The 21913-nt window shown below is 39.1% G+C and overlaps 5 protein-coding genes across 10 annotated transcripts in view; 3 read left to right on the top strand and 2 right to left on the bottom strand.

The window, feature by feature from the left end:
• The window catches only part of cfap46 (cilia and flagella associated protein 46), an 81551-nt gene extending 67769 nt beyond the window's left edge, over positions 1-13782 (bottom strand). For all 3 annotated transcript variants that reach the window (XM_085478367.1, XM_085478369.1, XM_085478368.1), the window contains exons 1-5: positions 13561-13782; positions 13366-13487; positions 11045-11176; positions 10654-10718; positions 9605-9769 (exon numbers count right to left, since the gene is read on the bottom strand). In XM_085478367.1, coding sequence (XP_085334493.1) covers positions 9605-9769; positions 10654-10718; positions 11045-11176; positions 13366-13487; positions 13561-13609 — 533 coding nt within the window. In that variant the 5' untranslated portion in view covers positions 13610-13782. The remainder of the gene's footprint in view (positions 1-9604; positions 9770-10653; positions 10719-11044; positions 11177-13365; positions 13488-13560) is intronic.
• Positions 1311-7215, top strand: LOC146695889 (uncharacterized). 4 transcript variants are annotated; one of them, XM_085478366.1, is made up of 8 exons: positions 1311-1507; positions 2247-2306; positions 3047-3179; positions 4419-4636; positions 4738-5375; positions 5505-5814; positions 5925-6093; positions 6612-7215. In XM_085478366.1, the coding sequence occupies exons 4-8, from the start codon at positions 4426-4428 to the stop codon at positions 6736-6738; spliced, it is 1455 nt and encodes a 484-aa protein (XP_085334492.1). In that variant the 5' UTR covers positions 1311-1507; positions 2247-2306; positions 3047-3179; positions 4419-4425; the 3' UTR covers positions 6739-7215. The 4 variants fall into 4 exon arrangements, with proteins under 4 accessions (XP_085334492.1, XP_085334488.1, XP_085334490.1 ...); XM_085478362.1 differs by having other exon boundaries at positions 1314-1507; positions 4738-5814; XM_085478364.1 differs by having other exon boundaries at positions 1314-1507; positions 2220-2306; positions 4738-5814.
• Positions 1501-3285, top strand: LOC146695890 (uncharacterized). Its single transcript, XM_085478499.1, has 2 exons — positions 1501-2306; positions 3247-3285. The coding sequence occupies exons 1-2, from the start codon at positions 1638-1640 to the stop codon at positions 3283-3285; spliced, it is 708 nt and encodes a 235-aa protein (XP_085334625.1). The 5' UTR covers positions 1501-1637.
• Positions 13783-16771: 2989 nt separating the features above from the next.
• Positions 16772-19110, top strand: LOC146695887 (uncharacterized). The gene is made up of 2 exons (XM_085478360.1): positions 16772-16906; positions 17549-19110. The coding sequence occupies exons 1-2, from the start codon at positions 16785-16787 to the stop codon at positions 18786-18788; spliced, it is 1362 nt and encodes a 453-aa protein (XP_085334486.1). The 5' UTR covers positions 16772-16784; the 3' UTR covers positions 18789-19110.
• Positions 19111-19246: 136 nt separating this feature from the next.
• On the bottom strand, positions 19247-21480 carry LOC146695886 (uncharacterized). The gene is made up of 5 exons (XM_085478361.1): positions 20671-21480; positions 20426-20538; positions 20061-20218; positions 19838-19970; positions 19247-19764 (listed from the first exon to the last, which is right to left on the bottom strand). The coding sequence occupies exons 1-5, from the start codon at positions 20807-20809 to the stop codon at positions 19306-19308; spliced, it is 1002 nt and encodes a 333-aa protein (XP_085334487.1). The 5' UTR covers positions 20810-21480; the 3' UTR covers positions 19247-19305.
• Between the last annotated feature and the right edge of the window lie 433 nt (positions 21481-21913).

Here is a 21913-nt window from a genome sequence, read left to right as displayed (position 1 = left end):
GCAAACATGTGGGCATGTGTCAGTGCTATTAGCCAAGTGCTCAGTTTTTCTATGCTACTGAACATTCAATGTAATTAATATGCCAACAATCAAATAACAGCCTTTCTTTTCTGAAGCTTGTCATGTTCACACTTGTGTGGCATGAGCTATCTGATATTACTGTGCTGGTGTTGTTACTACAACATAAGTCATGTTATTCAAGGACTATCTTAGGGAAAAAGACAGCAGTGGGTGAAGGTGCCTTTAGGGCGTTCTGGCAGAAAAGCTTTCTGACAAAAACACTCTAAAGTAGAAAGGCTTTCAGAAGTCAGGGCTACAAAGTTAATGTGAGGAGCAGGTTGGTGGTGGATGTATGGATCCGCTTCACCTGACAGACTGGGTAGTTTGTTCTGTGTAAAACCAAAAGTCAATGTTCACTTTTATTTTCTTGTACTCAGTTCAAGAATATTTCTATTATTTCAGTTTAAGTTTGGTTTGGTTTAGGAAAGGACTGTGGTCTGGGTTGAAACTGCACTGTAAAAAAGGGCAGTGAAATTGACATAAAAACCATGTAAAACCCCTACAGAAATGTATAGTAAACCCCAAAACACAACTTTCCTGTTTCGATCACAGTGAATTATTGTAAACCTTTAAACAGAATGTTCCTGTTATATTTACAACATGAATGTGTGATTATAATCAAATTTATTGGTTAAAACTACAAATACTGTGAATAAAAACAGTGAAACACCGTAATACTCATAACCAAACAATCATGTTAATTTGACATGCAAATACTGTAAAAATCACAGTTTTAGTCAGTTTTTCTTAAAAACACATGACCTATAAGTCACTTTACAACTGCATGGATGTACTGGGCCTACTTTTAACATGATTCATGAAATGATGCAAAGTCATGGATAGGACTAATAAAAATGTTTTCACAGAAGATGTCATTGTGAACCTGAGAGGTTGCCTCTCCATTTATAGGCTATATAAAAATATACAATTAAAATTGCTTACATCATGTTTTTTTCTTAAATCATTCGGGCTATTTGCAGCCTATTGTAGGGTAACCAATAAGAAATTATTATTTAACGACTAAGTAATGCTTCTGTCATAATGCTTGTATTCTTTATGTTTCTTTTAATTGCAATGTGATACTTAGACTAGAATACTTTTTTGGGTTAGGTCAGCAATGTCTCATTATTACAGGCTAAACAAACTTACAGTGCCTCCCATAGGATCTCTATGGTGCCTCATCTCCACAGAGCTGTAAGCTACTTCAGGCCACTCACGTTGCACTGAGCGCGCCTAATTTTGAATGTGCATCTGAAGCTCGTCTCTGATTGGATAATGACGTGAGGGCGGGAGGAGAAGAGCGCCTAGTTCACGAACTTAGCTAACGAGCCAGCACTAGAGAAGAAAACGTCGAACTTTCAGCAACTACCTTGTTAGGACAAATTACAAACATACGATTTCAAGTGTTTTTTGAGGATCTGTGTTTGTTCGTCAGAAAGTCTGCACGGTAAGTTCAATATCTTGGCGACGTTTTTTCGAGATAAAAGCACCAGTTGATATTTAGACCAATGCTCATAACCTAGGGCTAGCATGCTAGTTCAGCTGAAAAGCACAGGCAAACTTTTGAAATACTAAAAATGATCATCTGCGTCTTTTGTAAAAAGGTATTGGTCACATTAAGAGGCTATGTAGTACATTGCAGAGTGCATAAGAATGAGCCTTGTTGTATTTTTAAATGTGTTGGCGCCAATTGCAGCCAAACATTCACCACGTACTCTGCTTTCAAGGGGCATTTTTATCGTGTGCACAATGCACCTGCACTTCAAGCTACTCCTAAAGCTCTTGTTGCAGATTTAAAATGTGCGGTTTCATTATGTGCCCGCCATTTTCAAACAGTGAAAGAGCTAGTGTCTCACTTAAACGATCATATTGCAGAGGGCAGGTCTGTGTCATGTCCAGTAAGTGGTTGTAAGCATATGTTTACAAAAAAGTCATCATTTACTTCTCACATGTGTAGGAAGCATAAAGCTTGTTCTCCAGATGGTATTGATGACATGTACAAGGAATCTCGTCCTCAGCCCCCAAATGACAGTACAGAATATTCAGAAAACACACATGAAACCATGGCATCTGCTAGTTCAGCCAGTGATATGCCAGAGAAGGATAGTCATTCTTATCTCAGAAACATGTGTCTCTTTTACCTTAAACTGCAAGGACAGCTGCTAATTCCTGCCTCTACTATACAGAGTATTGCTGAGGAAATGCAGAATGTGCACGAATTGGGTCAAGCCTACACAATTAATAAGGTAAGTTGTTTACTAAAAAATGAAATGAACCTATCAGATGAAGCAGTCACTAAAATCTGTGACTGCATTAAAGAGTCAGATTTGTTCTCTGCTTGCCATCAGGGACAACTAGGAACAACACACACCAGAAATCAAACATTCAAAAAAATGTTTAAATACACAGAACCCAAGAAAGTGCCATTGGGAATGGATGAAAACATGACAGAAAAATGTGCTTACTACATACCAGTTGGAGAAACCCTGAAGAGCTTTTTAGAGTCACAGTTATGGAGGAATACACAGTCACAACAGTTTGGAGGTCCTGATGTAGAAATTTTTAAGGATTTATATGATGGCAAAATTTTCAAATGTCACCAGTTCTTTAATGAAAACCCTGAAAGCCTCAAACTGATTTTGTACCAAGATTCATTTGAGGTAGTGAATCCCCTGGGTTCTGCTAAAAAGACGCACAAACTTCTTGCAGTCTATCTGTCATTAGCAAATTTACCCATTCATTTGCATTCAAATACAGATAACATGTTTTTAGTCTTGTTGTGTGTTGAGAATGACTTCAAGCGTTTTGGAATAGCCAAAGTTTTCTCAGAGTTGTTGGCAGATCTGAAATCTTTGGAGACAGATGGAATAGATGTAGATAGAGAAACTGTAAAAGGGGGTCTTTACTGTATTGCTGGGGACAACTTGGGTTCTCATTGCATAGGAGGGTTTACAGAAAACTTCAGCTGCTCTCAATATTTTTGCAGGTACTGTGAAGTAACACGAAGTGAGTTTTATGCTGATCCGAATGCCTGTGGTCCTCCACGCACTCCAGAGACATATGACGCGGCTGTTGCTGATCTCCAGTCTGAAACTATCCAAGACGTCAGAGGAATAAAGGTAAACTCCATCTTCAATACCCTTCAGTCTTTTCACGTATCCCAGCCTGGTCTCCCACCTTGTCTAGGTCATGACCTCTTTGAAGGAGTTGTGTCATATGATCTAGCACTGTACCTGAAGAACATTATAAAAAATAAAAAATGGTTCACATACTCCCTTTTAAACAGACGCATTAAACAGTTTAAATATAAAGGATCCGAAGCACTTACAAAGCCATGTACTGTCAAACCTGACGGATCCAAATTATCAGGGCAAGCCGTTCAAAACTGGAACCTTTTGAGATTGCTGCCAGTTTTGATTGGTGACAAAGTACAAAACCATGAGGATGAAGTATGGCAGTTAGCTCTCCAGTTGAAAGACATTGTGGATCTTATTTGTGCTCAGAGCATTTCCTTGTCCCAGATAGCATTCGCTGACATTTTGATCCAAGAATATTTGGAGATGAGAGAGATGTTGTTTCCTGGAATTAAACTAAAACCCAAGCACCACTATTTGCGCCATTATTCAGCACTGTTGTTGAAATTTGGTCCATTGATGAGGTTATGGACGCTTAGGTTTGAATGTAAACACAGTTACTTCAAAAGATGTGCCAGACACTTGAAAAGCTTCAAAAATATTTGTCAAACTTTGTCAACACGTCATCAGATGTATCAGGCTTATCTTTTAGCAGGGCAAGAATGCCGTGAACTGCTGCAAGTCAAGGAGAGCTGTGCGTTTTATCCCAACCTCTACAGTGACACTATTCAGCATGCGGTCAGGGAGTTAGCTTTTTCAGAAAGCAATACCACAGTTACCACAGACATTCAGTACAAGGGCACTGCATATAAAAAGGGACAGTTTCTTGTGTACAGAAATGACGAGTGTATGGAGTTTGGTGAACTTCTACTCATCTTGATTCAAAATGACACATCTGTGTATGTTCTAATGGATATCCACAAAGGCATCTTCCTCTCAGAATACCATCTGTATTCTGTGACAAAGGACAGTCTTGGGTTACAGTGTATCAACATTAATGACCTGCCTGATTTCTATCCTTTGGTATCATACATTCTTCAAGAATACAGAGTCATTCCACTAAAGCATAGTATTGTGGCAAAATAATGTCCAACTAATAGCTCACTTCTCACTGTAAATAGTTTAACATTAATATAAGTGTCACGTAATCCACACCCTGCTCCATCAAGTGTATGAACTGTATGTGATTTTCTATTTTGTTTGGATGTGGCATTTCTTCTTCAGTGCAAGTATGAGTGACTCAGAGCGAACCTTCCTAGATGTCGCCATCACGGAAGTCCTACCAGAACTTCAAGCTGTGAACAAAAACATCCTGGAGGAGCACTTGCAGTCCATTGGAGTTGAGACAAGTGATGATCTACGCTTCGTAACGGAGGCAGATTTGATGACAGCATTAAGACCTGTACAAGCAAGAAAGCTTCTTTCTGCTTGGAAACAGAAATGTAAGTAAAAACAACAAACAACTATTCAAACTCAAAAGCAGAGATGGTCATGAACAGACATACAGTGTGAATCATAATTGTATTTGTTTTGTAATTTAAAGACCAAACTCCAGAGAACAGCTCGCTATCATCTGTGGAAGCCTCATCAACCCAGTCGCTGTCATTGCTCTCACTTTCACCCCAAAGTCTATCGTCGACCTCTTCCAGCAGCCCAGGATGTGACACACAATGGGATGACAACTTTGAAATTCCATGGAGTAAACTTCCTGCAGAAGTGATGCATTTTCTTGAGAGGGGGAAAAGGCCTCGCCCAAAACTGAGGAGGCAAATGGTCCGGATTGTTGTGACTGAGATGATGGAAAAATGCCCTCATGTAGGTAGAAAACATTCAATTGACGTTGCAAGAAAAATGGTGGCAAAATATCCCAATTCTCTGCAAGATTTAATAGAGTGTGAGATTGTTGGCGCAGGCTACCTTTCACTTGTCAAACAGTTGCAGAACAGAATTGAAAATGTAAGGCGCACTTCAACACCCAAAATAAGAAAAAGAAAACATCAGACTGACTCAGACCACACAGACGAGATCCCTTTAGAAGAAAGAGCAGCCATGCAGGATACATACGGGTGCATTAAATGGAATGTAGAATTTCTGCCTCTTGAAGAAACTCCAGAGAGCCAACAGCAAAAGATGGAAAAACTCAAGGTGATGTTCCAGCAAGCTGACACCAATCCAGAAGAGGTAAAAAGTCTAATGAAGTCCACTTACTACACACAACGTCTGCATGTCAATCAGGGGAAAAGTATCAAATGCCTTAGGGAGGAGTGGCCGTTTTGGTTTGATGAACTTGGCATGTCTGTCCACTTCAAGGAACTTACTGGGATTGACCTCAAAGAGACATTCACACGTAATTTGGATTTGAAGGGGAAAAGGCTACTGGACTACTTGACCACAGTTGCTGTCAGCAAAAGCAAGGTGTTCCTTCAGACTTATGCAAGGCTTCAGAGGATGTGGGGACCGCAGAGTGGCTGCTCAGATGATGTGAAAGAGATGGTCCTGCTTCTGCTCAGCTACTTTGAAGAGAAGGAGGAGTCCATGCTTCTCTGTGTTGAAGATACATGTCTGGCAGATGAGGTACAACTGGAGCAAGTGCCTCTGACACCCACTATTATCGTGTGTGGTAAGTCTGTTTCATAGCTCTCTCTTTTTTTTTTTTTAAGTGCACTTTTTATAGAATGTCATGTGACTGCCATGTTTATTGATATAACCTGTTAAATAATTTGTTCACAGGACAGTCCTGCTATTCCTCAAGAAGATACATGCGGAGTGTTGATCGGAACCTCGTCAGCACAAACATATCCTCCTTCATTTCTGCACTGTGCCTCATGTTCGGGAGCTACTACAATTTCAACATCCATTATCCATCTGAGCTGGCTTCCACTTTAGAGTTTCTTCAGAGGTGAACAAATATGGCTTTGTTATTTCTCATAACTGAGACTCTGGGATCTGGAGTCTGGCTTTGATGTGGTTCGAGTCCAGGTCTGGCTCTGAGTCTCGGTCGGCTTTGGAGCCGGTTTCAGTTGTTTTTTTTCTGTTTTTTGTTGTTGTTTTTTTTTTTTGTTTTGTTTTTTTTAAATACATTAACAGTCTGAATCCGGGTCCAAGCCTGGCCGAGACTCAGGGCTAGACCAAGCGTCAACTGACGTCTGACTACCTATAACCTTTGCTTTGGATTTTAACAATGCTAAAGTGTGACATATCACTGCAGAAGACACTCGTGAAGGGTGCCAATACTTTTGACCATGCATTGTTCACTTCCCCACAGCATTTTGGTTATACTTTGTCTTGAACGTGGTCATGGCCATGACTGTGTATATATATATGTATATACTTAATTTTTACTTACTTTGTACGTGTATTTTAACTGATCAATTATAAAAATGCTTAATAAACTTTTATATGATTGTTATTCTACAGGTGTTTCTTCTCCATAAACCCAGAAAAAGGAACCAAAGTAGAGAACAAAAACTCAAAGCGTCGTCTCAGTGTGAACCCTCGAGTCCTCACCCTGATTCAGGATCTCGCCGACCACGAGTGGCGCTAAGCCTAAATCTTGACTCTCTGTGGACTGTTAGTTTTACTTTGTTAATTTTGTTCCACAATGTGTACTGGAACCTTTTACTGGTCGAATGCATGAAACCAATTCATGAAGATGTTCTTTCTTTGTAGGAATGTTCTTTATTTACATAAGAAAAGAAAAAAAACAACATGCTGCTACTGCAGTGTTTCTAGACCACATGTGTAGGTTTGTTTCACCACGTGGTTTTGCTGATGTTTTCTGACCAGGGCCATGGTTGTGGTGACAGCAGGGTGCGTGTTGCGTTGCACGGTGATTATGATCATTTTTGACACAATATGTGTTTTTTGTTTTAAAGTCTTAACAGGTTAGTTAACTTTTTCTGGTGGAGGGTCTAACAAATGCTTGTTTCATGAACATGGTTCTTGCTTTGCAGGAATGTTCCACAGCTTTTATAGCCTATATTTTGATTGAATTGTGTAGTTGCTGTGTGCCTTGCATATTGTGTTAGTTGGAAAAATGGATCCATTTGCTGTCATGTGGCTGCAAAATAAATTTACCAAAAGTGATATTTTCCTCTCTTGTGTTTTCTCAAGATGTATTTTTGCATGTTTGGGTGTAGGCGTAGCAGTAAGAAATTTGCTGGGTTATGGTTAAAATTTTACATTAAAACATATAATATTCAGCATAGATTTTATGTATAATTTACAGAGCAGCTCCATTTAATATGCACAGTTTCACTGTAGTTCTACCATTTTAAATTAGTTCTTTGTACGATATTTCCCTGTTAATTTTGCAGTTTATGGATCCACAAAAAGCATTTATTACTTGTAAAAGATACAGGAAATAGTGTATTTATATATCACATCTATGTGTGAAATTAACTTCTTTTTCCTGTAGATTTAACAGTTTTAATCTGAGATTCATTCACTGTAAATCAATTTACAAGTTGTATCTGTAAAGCGTTTTTACAGGAAGTCCCTGGTAACCCCAGCTGCCAGGGTTTTCCTGTAAAAACAGCACGTTTTTTTTTTTTTTTTTTTTTTTTTTTTTTTTTACAGTGTGTGCTCGTCTGTGGATGCACACAAAACACTAGTCACAACTACAATGTGACATTGATTGTCTTGAGGCAACATATATAAATATATATATATGTATATATTTATCCCACCACAGGGATATCAGACAATGCTTGCCTCCATGGTCAATATGTAGCTTGGGTTTTAGACTTCCTGTCATACTAATATTAATGTACATAATATAGCAACATAATGAGCCAAATTTACTAAAGGGAGCAAAATAGCATGCAAGTGCAATCACCAAATAGGCCAAATTATGGGCGTGGTTAGTTTTATGGGTGATTTTTAAACACAGACACAGTCAGTTCATTTTTGAGAATTAAATTTTAGTGCAATTGTCAGTAAATTGTGTGGCAGACATTTGTCAATCAGTTTGCATGCTTGATTTAAATGTTCTTCTTCCTAATGTTTTACCTGAAGAAACAAATTTCCAAGAATACAAACTGTTATGGAAATGTTAACAATAACCTGCAACACACCCAGTGAGCTTGATTTGAAGTGGGTTTAATTAACACATTGCAATGTGGAGAGAGCATCCCAGTGAAACACCAGGATCATCTCTGAATTTTGGCCACCGCCCTTACATCTTATATGCAGAGACACAGACAAAGAACATTCCACAAATGTGGAGGGGGGCTATACCTTCTCCCTCACAGAGAGAATTATGACCTTGTTTTCTGCTTGGCCATCACCTAAGGATTTACATCCCTGATAAGCAGAAGGAGTCCCACTATCTGTTTAACGTCTCCCATCACAATGGCCTCACTGTGTTAACATTCTATATGCATGCAAACTAGTGACAGGGGTACTCTTAATATAGTAAAGTGAGAAAGTGATATTACTATAACTAATGTGATATGATTAAATATGTGATTAATACATGAGAGAAGAAATTTGCCTCCACAAAGCACAACAGGATTAGTTACAAAAATCTCTGAGTTCCCACCTCACACGCAGTCTGGTCATCATGCTCCCTTTGTAAGTGCCAACAGTACTTTTTTTCCACACCAAACCCCAGTTTGCACTGGTGCAACGCATTAGTAAATCTGGACTAATGAGTCTTTAACTTATACAAATCAACCCATATATGGGTAAATGCAATGCATACAGCTGTGATGGAACATTTCACAACCAATGGTAAACTGGACATATTTTTCGTATTCTTATAATAGATGTAATGTAGCACGCCATGCTAATCTCATTATATTTATCATTGGGGCGACCGTGGCTCAGGGGGTTGGGAAGCGCATCTGTAACCAGAAGGTCGCCGTTCGATTCCCGGGCTCTCTGTCCTGGTCGTTGTGTCCTTGGGCAAGACACTTTACCCTCCCGCCTACTGGTGTTGGCCAGAGGGGCCGATGGCGCGATATGGCAGCCTCGCTTCTGTCAGTCTGCCCCAGGGCAGCTGTGGCTACAACTGTAGCTTGCCTCCACCACTGTGTGAATGTGAGTGTGATTGAATAGTGGCATTGTAAAGCGCTTTGGGTGCCTTGAAAAGTGCTATATAAATCCAATCCATTATTATTATATCTGTCACTGACCCAACATTATATATATGAATGATACATTTTTGTCCTCTGATCAAAGATAAAACTAATATTTTTTTGAAAAATGATTAAACAGCTTGGAATAAAACAGATACTTGACTCTATAGAAGAAAAAAAGCAGCCCATTAACTGAGGCTAGATGAAGCTGTGGTCATAAATAAACTGCTGGTTAATAAGCTCAGTTCATTATCTCTATGAATTTTCAATGAGTATGAACCAAAATCACAACTGGACATATTAATGAGGTCTAAGTAAGAGAGCACTTGCATCATGAGTTCAGCCCTCCAGCTGTGGTCGTGGTCTGCCACCTCCTCCAGACTCTGCACCACCTGCCTGAGAGAGGGCACCAGGTGGAGGCTCCGCCCCGGCTGCAGAAGAGGTTGCACTGTCTGGAAGTACAGCACCGAGGCATTGAACACCATAAAGTGAAGTCTGTAAGGCACAAATCAAATGCAGAAGAAAGTAAACACCGAGCAATGAATTATTTATGTGATACACTTGCAAGCCATTTTATCTCTTAGTACGACTCAATTCAAACCAAGTGTCAGCTCTCTATGAGGAAGTCCTGTGAATTCCAAATGTGTGTGGATTAACAATCGACCAATGAGCCACAGGAGAGCGGCCCGCTGAATCTTTTCGATGTGAAATAAGTGGAATTTATGAATTTAAGCTACAGTTTTAAAGAAAACTCTGTGAAGAGACTGAGCGCTCCTAATTTATTCACCAGAGTGTGTGCTGTCCATTAGTGTGGGCTGCTTGAATTAGATATGTATTCCTTTGGTGTTAATTGGAATTCCTCATTGAGCCTTTTTATTGACAGGTTATGAGTTCATTAGCAAAGAAAACCAGTGCTCATTGCTTACAAAGGCTAACCGAGTACCTCCAAACGCATCCATCAAAGCAAATAACAAGGGAACGCATCTGTCACAATTTCTATTATTGCATCGATATGTGCATCACCCGTTTCACCCTGCTCACAGATGCATCCAGTCAGCTGTTAAAATTGAGATGAAAACACATTGAAAATGTTCCGCTTGTGAATAAGGGGTCGGGGTGAAGCATGAAAAATCGTGTTATATTTGATTCTTCTTCGTAGCATATTTCTGCGCATCAGACAGAGCCTAACCTATCACAGCTAAACAACATTCCCTGGTGAGAATGTCTGGCTTTCATTACGTGTTTTACCAGCGCACCTTACCGCTGTGGCAGCAACTGCCAAATAATATCAGAGATGATCAACTGTACGCAACAGAAAATGGTCATCCATCTTTCTCGACACTGTAACAACAAAGCCGAGCATACTCGAGGTTGCATACCTTGGTTCTTGCTTTGAAATCTCAATTGCTTTCAGAAAATACACCACAGCCTCCTCAAAGTCCTCCTAAAATAGAAAATGATGCAAAAAGGGGACATGAGAACCTGTCAGAACATGGAAGCATAAAAACAATGACAAACAGTTTAGCAAAAAAAAAAATTTTAAGCTGCACTCAAATGTAGCAAAGGCCAATATTTGTTTGAGACCGAAGAAGCATGGTAAAACCGCTGGAGTTTGTTTGCAAATCTGCTGCATGTTTTTAGTGCAAATGAGTACAGTATGCCGCTACAGTAATTGCATGTGTATATATCTCTGGGGCGCAGAAACACACACACACACACACACACACACACAACGCCCTTGAGGGTATGTGTCCAATTTACTGTCCTCACCACACTCCCAGTGGCCGGCGGAGACTTCAGCTGGCCCTGGCAGAGGTAGGCTTGACACAGAAATTGATTAGCCGGCGGATTCCCTTCAAAGTACATCTTTAGACACGCTGTGCTTATCTCCAAACAGCCCATCTGAAAACACAGAGACAGAGCGGCACGAAGGCCAGAGAGAAAAAGAAAAAAAATTCAGCCTCATCTGCAGTTAGATCGTGTAACCGGCAATTTTCCCTGTATGATGCATTATTAAAAACTATTGCGAAAGGGCTTAATGTATGGGGAGGTGCACATTTATTTTTTGCATGACAAATTAATTCCATGCTGTTTTACAAACTGCCTCCTGTTAATTGTAAAATTAATTCAAACTCAGCAGCTTTATACTCAGTGATGTGCAGCACTATCGTGGAAGATGATCATGCAGCAGAAATTTTTGTTCTGCAAGCTTTTATATGTGTTGTGAAGAACAATAAGTCAGGCTGGAAGATCACTGAATAAGTAAAACCTGACAGTAATGAGCAATGGATTAGTATGTTAGCAAATGTCTTAATACAACAAGAATATTTATGCTTCTCTGGAAAATTGAAGAACGGAACTGTACTGCGGATGAAGACTAATTCAGCATTCACTGACACTTAAGTCTTCAGGCTAAGCTGCATTTTCACAGAAAACTTGCTGCGTGATATAAAGGAGAGAGAACAAATCACATTATGGAATATCCCAGTGTTTCATTATACAAATATGTTTCCCTTGCCTTAGGACAGCTCAGCCTGTATTAGTGAATATTCATTGCTATTCCCTACTGGGAAAATAGCTCGATTAGAAGAACTAAAGTTACTGCACGAAAACAGTGACATAATGAAACGAGTCCTCCAGCAGGGAGGTCCTGCCGGCTTTTTTATTACCTTGATTTTTCTATATCAATACCTGTAGATACCATCAGCAACAAAGCACTGATGTTAATCAACAAACAACCCATCCAAATGTCTAGGACCTGCTTTATTTTGAAGCTTTAATAATTCAGGAGCTTTCACAGATGTAGCAGGCATTTACTTATAAAATGTAAGCTCCACATCTTCACAGTCAGATGCCAACCTTTTGTTCTAGGAGGCTGCTTGAAGCACCATGTCTTATGCCACAACTCAGCAGTCAGGAGCTTCTCACATCATAAAAAACGCTTCTCACAGCAGTTGAAAAGCAAGGTTGCAGGCACCTTCAGAGAATGTGTGTTCTCATTATAGTCTTTCATACAAAGAAATTCAGCCTGTCTGATTCTGATGCTGACTGTAGGTTAATACGCACACATCTAAATTTGATGTATTCACTGATCTACCAACATAAACCTGGTGAGATTTTAAGTGATATGTGCGTGCGAACAACCTGACATAGTAGTGGTGGATAAGGCCGAATGATAGATGTGGCTATACCAGGTGATAGAAACATCAGGAAGAAATAAAATGAGAAGCTCAAGAGGGATGAGAGAAGCTAGAGAAGATGTGGAAGGTTAATGCACCAGTTGTCCTTGTGGCAATTGGCGCACTTGGTACAGTGACTCCCCCAAAACTGGGTGAGAGGCTCCAACAGATACCAGCAGCGAGAACTGAGATTTCTGTCCAGAAGAGTGCAGTCCTAGGAACAGCAAAGATAATGCACTGGACCTTCAAGCTATAAGACTCTGGTAGAGGACCTGTGCTTGAAGGATAGAAGACCATTATATATTAGTAGTAATAATAGTATTTTGTATTTTGATTCAACTTGATAACCCAAAATACTTTTTTTATTTTGAGAGAGGAACAAGAATGGAAACACATACAATGGAAACAAACAACAATGGCACAAAACATTTTTTTGTTATGTTATGTGTTATGTTTTCATCACATTTAGAAGAAGTAATGGTAGTCTGCAAAGTCATTTTAAGGTAATTTTGCCCCCTCCTGTAGCTTTTAGCCTTTCATCCAAAAATACAGATGTGTGTGCAGAAAGTACAGGGATTCATAAATTAAAATAAATACACCTATCTACAATATACGCTACGAACAATAGCTACAAACATAGCCTGTTATGAGACATAATCTAATCAACTTGGTACTCTCTGATTCTCCAGTTACGAAATAAACAAGAAGAGTAATATAATTCAGACTAATTTAGCATACACTAAAGCATAAACATGTAATACTCAATACCTAATTGATAAAATAAGATTAGCACTGCAACCATTTTTTTTCTTTTGTTTATTTCCAACTCATCACCTCGACCCTGGTGGCAAAACGATCATCAAGTGAATTCTTCATCAACAGCTTCGACAGTAACTCCTCATCCTCTCTCACCTGTAGCCCAGCTTCGGCGCACAGGACGCACCACTCCGGATCAATGCGTGGAGTTCGTCCGCCGGTTTCAACTACTGCTGCCCCCTTGATTAAATCGTAGGCTGACTGCAGAGCTCCACAGTCTGCATGTACGAAATAAACACAGTAAGCTTGTTTTCACAACTCTTCATTTACTTAACTGACTGCGCGACAAACCTTTGTTCTCTTTAGCCTTGGCTAGATGCTGGCGAATATCTAAGTCCATTTCAAAGCGTTACTTAGCTAACGTTAAAGTAATGACAATTTACTTCTTTTTATTTCATGTCCCATTTAGCTGCTACTTTCTTGAATACAGAGCAACCCATCGAAAATAGCAAATACTTTCTTGAATTGTAGTAGCCAACAGTCAGTGCTTTTAGTTTGGGAGTGTTACTAAGCAACCGGGCTTGAACTACGGTGTACGGATAGGACAAAAAGGCTGGCTTTTGGTCGCGATCATTAACACGCCACCTCAGTTAGCAGCACTAACGTGACTTTCACTGGATTCTGTGAGTGAAATACAGAACTGGCAGCCTACAAAATATAAAGCAAACACTCTCAGTTAACTGGACTTCTCCACCAGTGGTATTGATGCTTTTTGAAGCACTTTAATGACATCACCTAATAAAAAGCCGAAGAATGTGCTGTAGTTTTAGTGACTACAACCCCCCCCCCCCCACCCTCTATGGATAGTTTAGGTCTCACCTTTGGTGACTGGAGCCAATGAAGATGTAACACAGTCTGTGCTGTTGGTGTTTTATGGAGCATTTGATGCAATTATCTGACTATTATATGGTACAACCCATTCACAATTCTTTTATTAATACTAAAGCATGTGCTTCAGTAATCTAGTATTTCACGAGTCTGTTATTTGGTACTAGTTATCACATATTTGTCTGTGTGCATTGTACTAGTGTAGCTTGTAGATACAGTTTGGTAGGGGTAGCAACCTAGCACCTTATGCTTCCATCTAAAATGGTCATGTAGGACTCCAAAAATCCAAAATGTCAGTGGCCAAAATATCAGAATTGAAGCTTTAAAATAACTGCAAAACCAGTGGTGGATTTCATGATTACAGTGGTCCATCTTTTATACTGCCTATGGTTACAGCACGACTTCTATAGTACATTTTCTACTCTGACTGAGCACTTTTGTGTTTTGGCATGTTAGCCAAGCAACTCTAAAAAGAGAGCTTTTTAACCTGAATGAGATTTCTTTTTGGCTAATTCCTAAAATTATCTATATCTGTGCAGTGCACTTTGCTAACCAAGCTTGCTAACATTAGACAATTGTAATAAGTAAGACCTCCACATTCTTGTCCAAATATGGGTATTTATAGCTACAAAAAACCCCAACAAACAAAAGAAAAAAACTAAATATGTCACAATCCTTATATTACTAATATTATGGTAAAATATTATGATGAGTGTGAGCTCACGAACCAATGCCTATATCCATCTTTTATTTACAGGTTGGTAAAAACCTTAGCCTGTAGGCTTTACTGGCACGATGCATATTTTCACAATACATTTTTATTACTTCAAAAGGTATGAATAAAAATGAAAAGATGGTACATAACAAAAGCAAAATAACATCTCTCCCTCCCGCCGTTATGAACACACACACATACACACACACACACACACACAGGGGTACAAAAAGCCCTTCTTTACTTCAAAGTGCATCATTATAGAAATCAGGTTGCTTAGTGTGCAAATGTAATTTACTTGGTCAAACCACATACTGCAGCAGATGTGACAGGGGACAAAGTCGAGAGGGAAGGCAAACGGCTGTGGCTGTACTTTCAGTACATACTTAGGATTCCAGGTTTGAGGTTTAATTGACAGAAGTATGTATTACCTGCCAGCAGTTCAAAGCAGCGTAGATAGCTCCTTGGTGGCCCTCAAGCAAATTTGTTAAGCAGTTCATCGTGGGGATCTGTCTTAAAATACACACAAAGCTTCTGGAATGGCTTTAAGTGTGAAATATATAATTATTTTCTGGAAGAGATTTTTCCTCTGTCACTTGACCTACTTAATGGTTTGAGTTGGCACTTCTATTTGTTACTTAAAATTTCACAACTGTCATGCCACAGTTCTGTTGCTTGTGACTTTATGTTTTATACTTTTGGTCTATGACTGAGTGGCAGAGAGAGAATTATCTATAGACTGGACACTTCAGAGGTGAAAATGGAGAAGAGATGAAAATCTCTGGGTCTCATAAAGACTTGGTACTTAAATGTAAGAATTTTTATGCAATAACTTTATATTACGTCACCAAATGCAAATATCAGTTAGACAACCATCATTTTTTTCATGACAGCTGTACTACAAGTAGGTTTTTAAAACTGAATTAAAAATGTATTACTAATTTTATACATTCCTTTATTTTACGTCATATACAGACTGTTAAAGTGGTGGGTATTTATTTTCATCATCGTTAAAGTTTGAAACAATGAGGTCAGATTATGTACAGTAGAGGAAGAAATTATTTGATCCCCTGCAGTTTATTGTTAAGTTTATTGTTAAGTTTATTGTTATTTATAAGAAATTATTGGTAGTTTCATCTTATGGAGAGAGACACAATATAAGCCAAAATATATCCAGCTTGTAAATTAAGCAGGGGATCAAATAATTAGTTCTTCGACCGTAAAAGTCTGTAAACCAAAGTCTCAGGCTCCTGACTGCCCATTTGAAGCAATTTATTTCTATACTTTCCACTGGATGATGTCATTGAGTGCAGATAGCACAATCATTTTGTGCCGAAAACAGGAGGACACTTATTGTTCAGACAGCCAATCAGTAGAAGGTTTGTGTAAAAGGAAAGGAGCTTGTTCCAGAGGACTGTGTTAGAGGATGAACTGAGGGCTCTACCAAGAGTTGAACAATAAAAATATGAATTCAATTCAATTCAATTTTATTTATATAGCACCAAATTACAACATAAGTCGCCTCAAGGCGCTTCATAGATACAGAGAAAAACCCAACAATCATATGACCCCTATGAGCAAGCACTTTGGCAACAGTGGGAAGGAAAAACTCCCTTTTAACAGGAAGAAACCTCCAGCAGAACCAGGCTCAGGGAGGGGCGGCCATCTGCTGCGACCGGTTGGGGTGAGAGAAGGAAGACAGGATAAAGACATGCTGTGGAAGAGAGACAGAGGTTAATAACAGATATGATTCAATGCAGAGAGGTCTGTTAACACATAGTGAGTGAGAAAGGTGACTGGAAAGGAAAAACTCAATGCATCATGGGAATCCCCCGGCAGCCTATGTCTATTGCAGCATAATCAAGGGAGGATTCAGGGTCACCTGGTCCAGCCCTAACTATCCGGTTGTTCAGTGATGACGCGACGAATCCGACGAATCCTACTTCCGGGTCTAAACGCTCTTGTGTTCAATATGACACAATGCTGTGTTCCTGGTTGTTTTAACCAATCTGGCTCAAAACAACAGTCTAATCTGTCATTTTACCGGTTTCCTTGTGAAAAGAGAGAGAAGAGGAAGTGGCTGAAGTTGATAAGGTATGTTACAACTCGTAAATGAATGAATAAATTTGTAAGATAAGAGCTAGTGGGCTCTTACTTTAGTTAGCTAATATAGCTAGTGATGAACAATTAAAACCCGCTACTAAAAGACAAACTGGCTTTTACGAGTAATTGTACTTATATAGACAATGGATTTTATTGTGTTTTTTTTAATACAAAGACGTTGTTGCATTTTTGAAGTCATTTTTATTTCTCCAAGCAAAGATTGAGAGCTAAGGGTCACTTTGCTATATATATGAACCTTAGTTAGCTTTCGACGCTCAGAGGAATAAAAATTACGTCCAAAAAGCGATGTCTATGTAAGAAAATACATTACAATCCCCAGCCTATGTGCCAGTTAATTACCAAAATAAAGACCTAACCAACAAATAGCTAGCAAAGGTTGCCAGTACTTATCTTTCTGGTAAGCTTAAAAGCAAATTAGTACAACGATGTGTAAGAAAAGCATCTGGACTTCTTTAAGTTTTAAGTTTCTTGAAGCTTCTCTCATCTGGATGAAAGAAGCTTCTCTCTATTATTTATCTCTATTTTTTTTTTTTTTTTTTGTATTAATCATAACTAATGGAGGGCTAGCGTATGATCTGAAATTTCTCTCTGTCTTTTTAAACACTTCCACAGACGTGAAAACTTCACCCCAAACTGCAACTCAAGAGTCTGCAGTTGGCACTTCCCTCAAGGAAAAGCTGCGGGGCCAACAAGATTTGCATGGAACGACAGGAAGTCTTTTCAGTTCCCAGATGACCACAACCCTGTTAGAAAAAAGAAGAAAAAAGAGCAGGTCCCAGCTATTGGTGAAAATCAGAGTGAAATATCAGATGAGCCACATCATTCCAACAATGCAGCTACACAGACAGATACTGCAAGTTCCACAAGTTCTTCCCAAAGTCTTCTGGTGCTAGAGATTCAGAATGACATGCTAAGAATAGAGAATGAAAAACTTAAAAAACAAGTAGAGAAGCAGAAGCAGACTTTCTCATTCAGTCAAATATCTGACAATCCTGAAAGGGTCCAGTACTATACTGGATTGCCCGATGCTGCTTCTGTCCTGTTTTTAGAAGCGCTTCTTTCCAGATTTGATCTTAAATATCATTCTGATTGGACTGTCCAAATGATGCCCCTAATTGACCAGTTATTTCTAACCCTGATCAAGCTTAAACTTAATTTTGGTCATGAAGACCTTTCAATAAGGTTTAACTGCAGCAGAGGCACAGTAACTAATGTTTTTACAACAATTGTTAGTGCACTGTATGACATTTTGTATGTTGGCATGCTGGAAAACAACATTCCCTCGAGAGCCAAGAATCAAACATCGCTGCCAGATTGCTTCCAACCATTTCCTAACTGCAGGATTGTGCTTGACTGCACGGAAGTTTCTGTTTGTAACACAGAGAGACTTGACACACAAAGTCATTTGTACAGCCAGTACAAAGGACGGACCACACTAAAGGCTCTAATTGGTGTGGCTCCTAATGGTGTAATAACCTTTGTAAGCAACTTGTACGGTGGAAGTGCCTCAGATAAGGCCATAACAGCTGACTGTGGAGTACTGCAACATCTACAACCAGGTGACATGGTCATTGCAGATAAGGGCTTCACAATTCGGGACATCCTACCAGAAGGGGTCTCACTGAACATTCCGTCCTTCCTCACCAACGGACAATTCACACAGGAGGAAGTGAACAACAACAGGAAGATTTCCTGTGCAAGAATACATGTAGAGCGTTCCATTCAAAGACTGAAAGTTTTCTCAATTTTGCATCACATCCCATATCAGTTAAAAAAAAATATTAATAAGATCTTGAAAGCATGTGTGTGTCTTACAAATTTACAAACACCTATTCTCCGTGAAATTGAATAAATTATACCTGTGAGAGTTCAGAGGTAAAAGTACATTGTCATTTTCTAACTACTTGTGGACCAGAAAACACAACTGTTGAATAAGTTTACTTTTATTATTTATAACTCCTAAGTGGATTGTTTTGTGTGTATACTCAGGATGTTACAACATAAAAACAACTTAGTTGCATAGTTTCAAATTGAGAATGGTCTCATTTGTGATTCGTATAATGTTTTACTCTGTTTTTATCAATGGCTTGTTACATTTTTCATTCCATTCCAGCTTCCTGATTACTGCCTAGTTTTCTTGCTATGCATTTTCAATTAAAATGAAGAATACCAGATACATGTGTTACTCTTTATTTTCAGGAACAGTTTGTCCAAAACATTTTATTTTTTCAAATCAAAAATTAATATAATTTAAGAATTTATCTGAATATATTTACAAAGTTACAATGACAAAAAATGTACAATTTCCAAATAGTTTTAAAATTAACTATAAACATTTGGACTGATAAATTACTCATGCTGATATGAATTCAAAGCTGCGATAAAATATGGGGTAAAAAAACTTCCCGGTAGAACTTTTCCAACGCTTCAATGTTAACAGCCCAAGTTTGTTCTCTATCCACATGCAAGATGAAAAAGTCACATGGAGTCCAAACAATAAAGTGACAGCTTTTCGCCCCTGTGAGATAGAGGTTGCCCTGGATCTGATGCCAGTAGTTGTGATTCTTTTTTAATACCAGGGAACCACTTGCCTCATCCAGCTGTAGGAAAAAGTCCTTACTTTCTGCAGCCTCCAATACAGTTTTGGCTCTGGCTGACCATGGGCATTTCACCTCAATGATGCACTCATTAGAGACAGTCCCATCTGGAGAACCACCAAGCAGGCCACTGTTAGATAAAAACAGTCCCCTCTCCTTGATAGCTGCACCAGTACAGTCAGTGTACAACTGCTTGGCCTTTGGCTCATGAAGGATCCCCCAATCACATGCCTTTGGGGATGAAAATACAACTTAGTCATAAAGGAATTCTTAGATGCACAGACCCTTTTTACTAACAACTTACTTTAGATCCTTCTGTCAGGTTGTACTGTCCAAGCAGAGTCTTAAATAAGGAAGGGGGGTATGAGCGCCGCTGGACTGCACTCAGGACCAAACCGAAGTTGCTGGCTGTGATTCTCTTCTTGCGATATGCTGACCTTTTATAAAGAAACACAAATTAAGAGACACAGTTAACTAAAATTTCCTACTTAACACTTAACAGAATTAATTTCAAAGCACTTTCTTACCACAATGCATTCTTCGTTTGCCCAACTGTTGCTTCCTCAATCTGTTTCTTCTCTTCGTCAGACACAGCCAGTGATGCCAAGAGATAACGAGCCTTGTCTTCTGCTTGGGGAAATCCCAGGTTCCTCAGCACTTCATCAAATGTCTTGGCTGGTTTAGCCTAGATTTAAAGCAAAAGGATTTTAAAGGTTTTAATGGAACCAAGAAATTTTGACCACAGAATAGACAAAGTCAGGTACAGAGTATATAAAATACATGTAAAAAATAAAGTGGGGACAGTGGAAGCAAACAGTCTGCTGTATGTAATTTACAAGAGTTTACATACATGTACAATTTATACCACATGTTAAAGTAAATATCAAAGTACCTGAGAGCATTCAGGACTCAAAATCCAACCCATCCCAGTAAAACGTTGCAATTTCGATAGGGATGCCACTGCCCATTCCTTGTCCTCCTGGGAGACAGGTCTTTCAATTCCAGCTGAAAAAAAAAAAGCTTTTAGTAATCTGAATAAATAATAATTTTAGCATATAAAACACAATGCTTTTTAAAAAGTTAAGAAAATAATTATTATAATTAATTCAAAGGGCAAATTTTAAATAAATAACTGACCTTGTGTTGTTGAGGGTGTCATCACAGACACTCTCTTGGCAGTAATTTCTTCTGCTTTGCATGATTTTACCCTCTTCCACACACATTCCACGTCAGTGCGAGACACATTCTTCTCCACCCAAATCAACAATGCCGCCATATGATGGCACTTATCATTGCCAATCGGGCACTCGCAGGAGCTGAACCTGACTGACTGACCCTCAACATGCACCTACATTGAAAGAAAGTTAATGCTTACCCTAATGATGTTCCTTCCTTCCTGATGTTGTAAACCTGCTCAACATTTGGCAATAAAACCCTTTCTGATTCTGATTCTGATTCTAAACATTCTAACAAACACTTGCAGCGCTGCTCTGTGTACTGGTACCAGGTTAACTAGGCTAATATAACTGGTACTAGGCTAACATTACTAACTCTCCAAAACCTCCATGTTATGTAGATTTTCATCTTCGTTTACTTCCACTGTTATAGCATTGCTGTACGTGTGTGTGCTTTATGAAATACATCAGAATACAGAATATCTCATGTTTAATCGTCGGCTAGCTAGCTTACTCCTAGCTCACCTCAACATTGTAAATCTTCTTTTTCATGGATGCCTGGACACTTCCCTTTATAATTCCGCCTGGGAGAACGGTTACACTGACCACTTTACTAGAGTTGAAGGAATTAAGACCCTTTTTAACCCTAATTGGTACTTCGCTAAAGAAGGAGGTAATCGTGAACAAAGTCACTGGCTCCGCCATCGTTGTTTCTTGAGGAGCACTTAGACCCGGAAATACCTGCAACGTCATCCGTGACGTCTGACTGAACAACCGGATATGCTTTAGCAAAAAGGAAAGTTTTAAGCCTAATCTTAAAAGTAGAGATAGTGTCTGTCTCCCGAATCCAAACTGGAAGCTGGTTCCACAGAAGAGGGGCCTGAAAACTGAAGGCTCTCCCTCCCATTCTACTTTTAAATACTCTAGGAACAACAAGTAGGCCTGCAGAGCGAGAGCGAAGTGCTCTAATAGGGTGATATGGTACTACAAGGTCATTAAGATAAGATGGGGCCTGATTATTTAAGACCTTGTATGTGAGGAGCAGGATTTTGAATTCAATTCTGGATTTAACAGGAAGCCAATGAAGGGAAGCCAAAACAGGAGAAATATGCTCTCTCTTTCTAGTCCCTGTCAGGACTCTTGCTGCAGCATTTTGGATTAGCTGAAGGCTTTTCAGTGAGTTTTTTGGACATCCTGATAATAAT

Source organism: Copadichromis virginalis, linkage group LG13, assembly GCF_057382275.1.
Source record: "Copadichromis virginalis isolate Kocher_CV1m ecotype Utaka linkage group LG13, C_Virginalis_male_GT1.1, whole genome shotgun sequence".
NCBI classification, from domain to species: domain Eukaryota; kingdom Metazoa; phylum Chordata; class Actinopteri; order Cichliformes; family Cichlidae; genus Copadichromis; species Copadichromis virginalis.
Note: the sequence above shows the minus strand (reverse complement) of the source record. Positions and strands in the feature narration are given on the sequence as shown.